This window comes from Heliconius melpomene, chromosome 21, assembly GCF_056956725.1.
Source record: "Heliconius melpomene rosina isolate 202511_hmr_F chromosome 21, ASM5695672v1, whole genome shotgun sequence".
Taxonomy (NCBI): domain Eukaryota; kingdom Metazoa; phylum Arthropoda; class Insecta; order Lepidoptera; family Nymphalidae; genus Heliconius; species Heliconius melpomene.
In genome coordinates, this window is record NC_140409.1 from 7,133,136 (window position 1) to 7,143,293 (window position 10,158).

General features: G+C 33.0%; 1 protein-coding gene across 4 annotated transcripts in view; it reads left to right on the forward strand.

Moving 5' to 3' along the window:
- The window catches only part of Ets65A (DNA-binding protein D-ETS-3), a 65,046-nt gene that overhangs the window by 2,990 nt on the left and 51,898 nt on the right, over positions 1-10,158 (forward strand). Inside the window, exons 1-3 of one of the 4 annotated variants that reach the window (XM_085206309.1) lie at positions 2,393-2,813; positions 5,378-5,751; positions 9,815-9,898. In XM_085206309.1, coding sequence (XP_085062435.1) covers positions 2,809-2,813; positions 5,378-5,751; positions 9,815-9,898 — 463 coding nt within the window. In that variant the 5' untranslated portion in view covers positions 2,393-2,808. Of the gene's footprint in view, positions 1-2,392; positions 2,814-5,377; positions 5,752-9,814; positions 9,899-10,158 lie in introns of those variants that run through there. The other 3 variants (XM_085206310.1, XM_085206311.1, XM_085206312.1) reach the window with 3 other exon arrangements.

Genomic DNA, 10,158 nt, shown 5'->3' on the forward strand with positions numbered 1-10,158 from the left:
AATATTTAAACAGCTATATATGAAATGTAATAAGCGTTGATGAATGCATTAGTTCTGAGCCGGGTGCCAAATGGACGAATCCGTGGTGGTTCATACTGTGTTATGATGTATTTTGTTGATGTACGCATCGTTTTATTCAATATTAATATTTCTTACTATTTTTTGTAAATTTTTTTCTGGCATATGGCAGTTTGGCTTTGGCAGTGATTACGTCCCAGATAAACAGATAGACAGAGTTACTTTCGAATTAAATCTAAAGTTAAAGTTAATTAGTATTGAAACCTTGAAGCATTCTATGTAAATTGTTATCGTAGTGAAGTAAAAATACACCTAATATTTTTAATTCCATCTCTTCACGACGAGAGTCTAAGGTTGACACACGTTTTTAAATGATATAACTAATATTCATGTTCCTTGTGAACTAAAAAAATTAAACAATTAAATAATTGATAACAGCGACAAAAATAAATTAATGTTTTTGTTTGACCATTAAAAATACTACTTAAAAATGAGATTACTTAAAAATGGTTAGATATTTTTAAAGTTACAGAGCAGTAGGCGGAATCAATGAAGTGTACTTTCAGAAGTTCCAACCCCAAGTCCAGTCGATTTCTCGCCTCATTGCCCGGGTGATATGTTACCATGTGACGATCTTCTATTTTTACTTTACTTTTCTATATAAAATAAACTTATTTTATTTCGGTAAACTATTCAAGTTTATTTTAAAATACATTTAGTTTTCAATAATATATAAACCATATTTATACTGTATCCCGCATATAGGAAGGTAGGCTGAGGGAACCTAGTGGTAAGACACTCCACCCCATTCATTAATATATGTTAATAATAAACATAAAGTATAACTAGGGCTTAGTAGTTAATTTTGTTATCCTAAAAAGTCTGCTTTCTGACAGAGGAAAAAAATTAATGGATTATGTCGTCGTGGCGCATGGTTACACGAGCATGACTGTAACACGACGGATGTGGGTTCGATTCCCACTCGAGGTAATGAATTATTATTTATTATTATTTTCATTTCTTCGCGACAGCTTGGCGACGCTTCATTTAAGGCAAAAGCTCGACGTTGAGTTTCGCCACTCAACACGCAATGCCTCGAAAAACTTGGAAGAAAGTGGATGTCTTTCATGGGTACCTTAACACTAGGTTCCATCTGCCTACCCTGCTATATACGGGATAGAGCGTGAAGCTGAAATAGATTGAGTTTAGATTATGAAGAGTTTGGTATTCTAACTGGCAAAAGTACGAATATTGCTAACTAAATTGACTTAAACGGAATGCAATTACATCACCACTCACGAGATCCACCACTGAATAGAGGTGCACTCCAGCTTATCAATTCTCACGTGCAAATACATGGACGTATCAACCATTCATAGATGTAAATTGATACGAGTCAAGAGTAAGGTGAAGGACGGTAGACGGATGACGTTCTGTCGGATATAATAAGGTAATACAGACTTCCTGCGGCGAAGTGGCCGAGCGCCCACGCAGCCCGAGCGCTACGAAGTGGCTTAGTTACTTTGTTATACGAGTATGTATATAAATTAGAATAGAATAGAATAGAATAGAATATTTACATAAATGTTTGTGTTTCGTTTTAAATTTGTGTGTGTCATAATACCTATCGCTCTTTATGTTATGTTAGTTATGTAAATCAAAATCTTGAAATGAAAATTTTCTAACGATTTGAAGAACTTGGATTTTTATTATTTAAGATCGTTTTTGATAAAAAAGAACGGTCTAAAATAATAAAATGATTAACTAAATAAATTATTGCTTATACGTTATACCTACTCAGTGAAAATTGATATAAAATACAGTAATTTCCTCGTCGTTCGTATATCGTTATTAATCATAAGCCGTTATTCGTTATTGTTATGATTCTAAAAGAACTTAATCTTCGCAGCGGTTTCTTATGCGACAATATAGTAAATATTAGTTATTAGTTAGCGGATAAGCTCCAAGAGCGTCGCCTGAGATGGTTTGGCCACATTACGCGCCGGCCTAAGAACTATGTCGGATGCAAGTGCCTTGCTACACCAGTTCCTGGAGCGCGACCTCCCGGACGCCCAAGGAAGCGCTGGTTGGATGTCGTGATGCAGGACATGAGAGCCAATGGTCTAACCACCGAGGACGCAAAACACCGTGCAAAGTGGAGTAGGTTGAGTAGGAAGGCCGACCCTAGTAATAGCCGGGATTAATGCCAGGAAGAAGAATATAGTAAATATTAGTTATTTAATATGCAATGCTGTGGTCAAATCAAGTAGCAAATATAAATTGGTTATACGACACATTTCCCTTACGCCGGATGCAATCAATTTGAATGCTATGGCGCACAGCGCAAGCGCGTCACATACAGTCGTCGGAAGGACACCACGATATCATCACTATAATATCAGACTAAAAAGAAATTATTATTTTAAAAACAATAACATTATATTATTTATCATTTGTGAATTCTTAAAATTTTATGTTAAAATATTTCTATTTTGCTTAGAAAACGTTCTATTTTCAATTATGAAGTGATATCAATAGGAAATATAATATGAACTTTAGTGTTTTCATCCAGGAAGCTAGTGACGTGAGGATGTTCTAGTTTATATGATGACACATTGATTGTTCTTACTCGGTGGACAACTTCCAAGTACCTTCCTTATCCCTAACGACAGCTACGGTTTATTTATAGCGCCTAGTGGTATCACTGAAATGTGATACCACCCGAAAAAAATCACCACGGATAAGAACAAGAAAGACGAAAAGCGACCTAAGCGAAAGAGGATATCCGATATGAGGTATGATTATCAGACAACCGAACGGCAACTATAGAGCTAGGGTTAAATTAAAGTAGAATATACTTAGGTCTTCATAAAATTTTTATGTGAATAAAAAAACAGTAATACTTAAAATCATAATAACATGTTTTTCATGTTTATTTAGATTATTAATTTAAATAATATTAATGTGGCTTTTATAAGCTATACTTTCATTCATATACACTATACTATATATCTACCAAGTTATCAATCAATGCCAGAATCTTATTTTGACTTTTTGCTTAAAAAATTATATACATATTTCATTCCATCCCATTACATTTTCATATTTTTATAACTTGAAGCTAATATCCTCATTAAAACGAGATCAAAAAAAAAAAGATTTCTTAGGTCTTAAACTATTTAATTGAATTAATTGTTAAAAGATATTTAGTTTAGTAGTTTATTTTAACTCAGTCTAAACCACTAATACATGCATTATATATGTATTGTATGTTTAATGACCATCCATCCTTTGAAGGACCGTAAGACTTAATAAGAAAATAATAGCATAAAAGGCAAATTGCACTAAATCGCTTTTCATTATGATACGATGCCAGAGCAATTTAAATGAAAAAGCCATCTACATTAATAACATACTCTAAGTACATATGTTTATGAACATTTTTCTTAGTTATGATTTACATATTTTCGCTTCACGCTTTACGTTACCGCAAATGGAACCTGGGAACCTGGTCTTACTTAAGACAATCCATTCACCATTAATACAGTTCCGTTCCCTATTCTGCCGAATTGCGGCAATGCCTTAATAAATTAGCCTTAAAAATTTAAATGTTGAGGGGTGGAATTCAGCACCGGGTTTTTGTCTTGTTACCGGAGCGTTGAATTGGAATTATTAAATATTTAATACCTCAAGTGAGAATCGAACCCCCAATCGTTGCGTTTACTATTCCACGTTTATGGCCTTGCGCCTCAAATAGATCCATGTTTTAATATAGTTCGTTTAAATTTTGAATTAGTAATATATATATTTTATGTGGATAGATGACGTAGTAAAAGTTATTCAAATACTCAAGGATTCCTGCTCCTAAGAAAATATCATAGTTATGAAACGTATATCCAAGGCTGGTACCTTAATATGGTTATTAAGGTAGGATATACAATAAAACCTTTATTTTCTGGCAAAAGAATTTGATGTATTAGAAATTATAATTTTGACATCATTATTTTTTTTACCGTGCGTTATTGTTTAATTCAAAGAAGCTTCATCGTTTCAATGATTGACGTTGCTGCCTGGGCGACGAAATCTGCTCATCTTCATCTTTATCAAGATCACTTAGATGTACCTTTTTGTGCAGTATACACATTCTTATTAAGATCTTCAATGGATGGAATTTCGTCTGCAAAACGCCACGGGTTCTTCTTCTTCTCATAAACCAATATCAAACACATACTCAAATTCTTCTTCTTTTTGACAATTTTGAAGGCTTTATTCTTTCCTACGCCGCTGCAATGCTTAGAATTGGAGCATATCCAGTCAACGATAGCTTGCTATCAGTCTTCCATTTTTTAATAGTGATATATTTCATAATATGCAAAGAGCTTAAGTAACGGCGAGTTATGCGGAATATCATATTAATCGTGAGACCTCCAGGATTCGGCGGAAAGTGAGCAGCGGAGTGTGTTAACTCTCTGCTACATGAGAAATACAAATGCTTGAAGGTGAAAAATATATAATATGTAGGTTATTTAAAAAAGAATCCTTCAACCATAAATAATATAAATATAGATTATAAACTTTTTTGGTTTAGGGCAATTTAGTTTACAAGTACCCATGTTTCGATGAGTATATTACATAGTAGTATTACATAGTACTAACTAAGCAGAAAAAGATTAGTTATTTAATTCTTTAAATATATAAAATTAATTTAATTTAATCTGCTATAGTTAAAAGTATATTTCAATGATCACATACACTATTATTTATTAAAATTAAGATTTGACTTCTTTACAATTATGTTTCTCCTAATTCCCTGATACTGCATTCTTTTTGCAGAAATTAACAAAAAATTGTGATATATAACTCTGTTATATATTTTTATAGATTTATAGATAACAATTCATTAACGTCATAATTCTTGTACATTTTCTAAGCTAAATTTGTTCGGTGTGTAAAAGAAAAACTACAAAATTAAGGTAAAAAAATTGACTGAAAAGAAAACTACTTGTAGTAAAGAATATTTTGATTATCACAATTAAACATTTTATATTATTTTACAGAAACCCCTGAACCTGCAATACACCTATTAAAAGCTTTTACCTTTCACTCCTTTATATATTATAAGCACAAGGGAATTTCTTGTCATTATACGATTCTAAGTAAACCAAACTAATATTCTGATTCTTTTTCGCTATGTCATGTATAATACAACTTTAAGCCTGTACTAAATTACAATTATATGTATCTAAAGTATTTAAAATTTTAATAATTTTCTGTATAACTGAATATTTTTGTTAAACTATTATTTATTTATATTTTTTATTTAAAAACATTTTTAACCGATTTTTTTATATTGTTTTAGGGTCGATATTAGAGGGTTAAAGTGTGCCAACGCACTCCGTGCTGGAGTCAAAGCGGCAATGTACGAAAGTAGCTGCTCCTACGGTGGAGCCCTTGAACTTAAGAGAAGTGCTTTGAAAGAGGATCCTTGGCCTTCTACAGAATGGCCACCATACCGTTTGCACCAGTCCACCTTCGAGCAATTGAAACAAAGCGTAGAGAAGGCAAAAGCAGCTCTACAAGACCGATCAGGATTATTAGGTACGGCTACGGCGTTCGGTGATTTCTATGGGGGTCAACTAGGACAGGACAGTACCACCACTACACTGGGGTTTGGCAGGACTACTAGATCAGATGACTCTATGATTACCTCTATAGACAAAAACAAAGGTATAGGTACGTATATATATATATATATATTTTTACCTAAAACTAACTGTTTTCTAAGTTTTTAAGTTCAATTTTTTTACAATACTAAGGCTATTAAGCTTTTTAATTAAGTTTTTTGTTTCTCCGGAAAAGCTAAACCAATTTAACGGGACTTTCACTAAAAGATAGAGCAACTTATAGCTGTTTTTTTTCGTGTACTGGATCCGCGTTTTTTATATAGGTATGAAACAACTAAACATTTTTCTACAACAATATTAAAGAAGAAAATAGAAAAAATACCAAAATATTTAAATTAAATCATCACAATATTATTATCAAATGTATGACATTAGGTATAGATAACCATGCTAAAATAATCAACCAATTGTCTCTTAACTTAAATAATATTAAAAAAATAAATACGTATAATTAAAGCGGGCGAGGCCGCGCGAGGCAGTACCTAGAGTATATTAAAGAAATTGGAAGCTTTAAAACTTTATTTTTAAAATATCTTGCCATAAATTTTGAAATAAATATAGATTTAGAATAGAGAAAAAGATTTACAATTAACAGGCCACGCTCTAAATCGTTTCTTAAATTTTAATTGTTGTAATTTTGATGTTTTTAGATATTATAACGGTGATAACAAAGAGTATTTGATTTCTTGACACGTATACTATAATAATTTATTTAATTCTAAATCGCTTCTAATGGAAAACTAAATATTTTTCTACAATCTGCGTACAAACATTTTCATATATTTTGCAGAAGATACTCAAAGCGTTAAGCTACAAATATATTACGATATTTCAATGTCTTCCACAGAAATAGGTGTCTCTATCATATACACTGTATCGATTATAAATGAAAATACGGCATAAGTAACCTTCGTACGATGATATAGGGTTGTATTTGCAACGGACGGTGGTTAAACTCTTTCAGATTAAGGCCACGGAGGCTGTAGGTACGCAAGGTGGGTACTTTCTTGCACAGATAACAATCGTAGAGAGGCGAGCGTGGGGGCGTGCGAGATTTACCCTCCGGTTGCCATGGCGACACTCCCGCCTACTCTTGCTACGGCTGGGATCATCGTAGCCTTATAAATAGTACTAGCGAAATAAAATTTTATTATCTCCATTGAGTTCATTATTTCGAAACTTACCCGGGGGTGCGTTGTACCGTTTCCCGGGACTTAACGAGGGCGGTGCTTATAAGGAGAATTTTCAGATTCCATCGTTGCATCGGCATTTTATAATGCATTGGAATTTAGCTGTAATGACGTTTTTTTTTACAATAATGACGATTTTTAAATAATAATGCTTTAATTTATCTACTTTTAAGATTGCAAACAAAATTATGTAACGATGAAGATGTACGTTTCTTTCTATTATAGGAATAACTATCTTCCTATAGCCAATATAAAAATATTTTTGTATCAGAAATTTAACTTTTGTTATAAATACTTAGATGCTAAGGTACTACCTTACCTTACATGATAAACTAATATATCTACCATATATCAATATACATCTTTATAATATTCTATATTAATTATTTTTTAGCACAGCCCCTAAATCTATATAAAAAATCATCTTCACCCTTCTAAATTAGAAGTAAATGTAGGTATATAAAATGTACAGAAGGAAAATCTTTTATATTAATATGAGAAAGGTCGCTAGATCATAAAAGGTTGGTAAACAATACGAGCTCGTTGGGAGAAAACAATAACGCTGTTTAAATCTAGATGTAAAAATGAAAAGTTTTGCAAAGTACTTTTAAAAATATTTTTTGTTCAACACTCGCTAGTGTCTGTCTATATTTTTAAGTGCAATGTTGAAATATTTTTTAAATACGCATTTTAAATATTTTTTAAAAATCCATTCCCACTTTCTGCCGAATTTGGAAGGCATTGCGTGTTGAGTGGTGAAACTCAATGTCGCGCTTAGCCTCGTTATCAGAGTGAAGAAATGAAAATATTACATATTTTATTAACTCGAGTAGGAATCGAACCCGCAACCTGTCGGGTTCACATTCGCTTGTGCTTCTGCGCCACGGCTAGCCTCTATCAGATAAATATAAAGATAATTTTACAAAGTAGCTAAATTCCACTTTAATGATTCATTTCATGTAGTGACATAAAGGTTATATTAAATATTTTATTGAATTATATAGGTATAAACAAATCAATCAGCTTAACGCTGTATCCCGCACACAGCAGGGTAGGCAGAGGGAACCTAGTGTTAAGACGTTCCGTTCCCCACTTTCTGCCGAATTCTGGAGATATTGCGTGTTGAGTGGCAGAACTCAACGCCGCGCTTTGCCTTGACACCAGAGCGAAGAAATGGAAATATAAACGTAAATAAATATTTCACTTCCTCGAGCGGGGATCGAACCCACTACCGTCGCGTTGCAGTCACACCCTTGTGCCGCTGATCCACGATTGCCACATATACAAATAACATATCGAAATAATCTCCACATTATATTAAAAAAAAACTCGAATAACACAACATTTTGCATAATATTTACATAATAACAAAAAAATCAAATTCAGTTTCTAAAGCAATACTAATCTTATCATTAAGTAACATATTAAAATTTACAAGCCCCCAAGGGCCGACTAAAGAGTTGTTAACACGAAAATGATTACCTCTCCCCTCTACTTCCCCCCACTGGAACACCGACCCGAATCAAACACTCATACACTTATATCTATAATCTGGTACAATCGTCATCAATTATGATGCCGTACTTTAGATTTTATCGTGATAAAATATATTTCAATAAATCATGCTGCAACTGGCCTGATACGCGTATATTGATTTTTTTAATGTTTATTGCGTAAAAGGGCTGGGGTCGGTGTGTTGTTTCGTAATTTATATTCATTAGAGGAACAGGGCTCGCCTGGTTGCGATAGCTAACTGATTTTCATACATGATACTATTAAAATAATTGTATATCCATTATTCGAGCTGCAAATTATTATATTAATATTAAAATAAACTCTTTATAAAATAGGCCATTGTAGCGCAGTGGTACAAGGGTGTAACTGTAACCCGACGGTTGTGGTTTCGATCTCCACTCGATGAAATTGATTATTATTTATAAATACTTCAATTTCTTCGCTCTGGCAACAACTAAGAAACCAGGCGTTGAGTTTCGCCACTCAACTCGTGTCTGTCTCGAAAAATCCGGCGGAAAGTGGAGAACAGTGTGTCTTGACGGTAGGTTCTCTTTACTTATCTTGCTATTTGCAGGATACAAAGAAATACAAAGAGCAATACGATTATATTGTTTAAATTTACTTATAGATTAATATTTTAAAATGAAGTTTATATTGTTTATTATTCTATAAAAGTCATTAATTAATAACCAATTATTATAATTAAACGAAAATTTATTGTGATGTTAAATGAAGTAGAATACCACAATAACATATGACTCCAAGTTAAGTGTACTTAAAAATTACATATCACGGCACTCTTCATTAGAAAATTAAACATAGGGGACTTTTATAACAACTTATTAAGTATTACAACTGCTAAGCCAATAAAGTCATCCACAAACGAAAACTCTCACAGGCGTCCCCAGGATTATGGCACAAACAAATAATTATTGAACAATCAATGGCCATTCGCGCGTGAAGTATAAATCAGGGATGATAATAGACCAGATATAGTGACATCATTTTTAGTTTCGTCTACCCACAAAGGATGGCGCGTGGACGACTGCGCGCGCGCAAGTCTGTTTTGTCAGCCATTTCATGGGAACCGTAGCGGGGACAATGAACACTTAATTGTGCGAAAGAAACACCAGTAATGATTCGCCTTTCCCCTCGCTCGAGATTTATGTGTTCTGCTCGACCCACCGAGTGCCTCAGCATATTTATACAATAAATAAATAGTTGCAAAACATATTGTACGGAGTGATTCGGAATTCTAAATGATGTCAACTTTTTATACGCGTGGGAGAGTTTCGATTGGTTTTTTTATTTGAAAGTTAATGTATTTTTTCTATTTTTAACATTTATTTTTTATTTCATAGAGTATTTTTGTATTTAAGGAAATACTTTAGTTAATTATTTTTTCAGGATCAGATAAGATAAGCGGATTATCAAAAGTCTACACGTCGTCTTCTACCCTATCGGATACTCTGAGAGCAACAAAATGTACAGGTAAGTTAGAGATTTAACAAAAATGTTTAAAGTTCGAGAAAAAAAATTAAAACTAAATTAAGATAAAAATGTTGTAATGGTGGTATAAGAAAAACTAACGCAGGATTTTTCTAAACAGACCGGTCAAATGTAAATATATCAATAAACATATATTTAAAGTAGAACTTTCGTTGTCGAATCGGCTTGAAATCATCGCAAGTAATCACAAGCATCCACTTCACGAGCGACGGCTTCAACCTGGTATAAAATAAAAAAAAAAC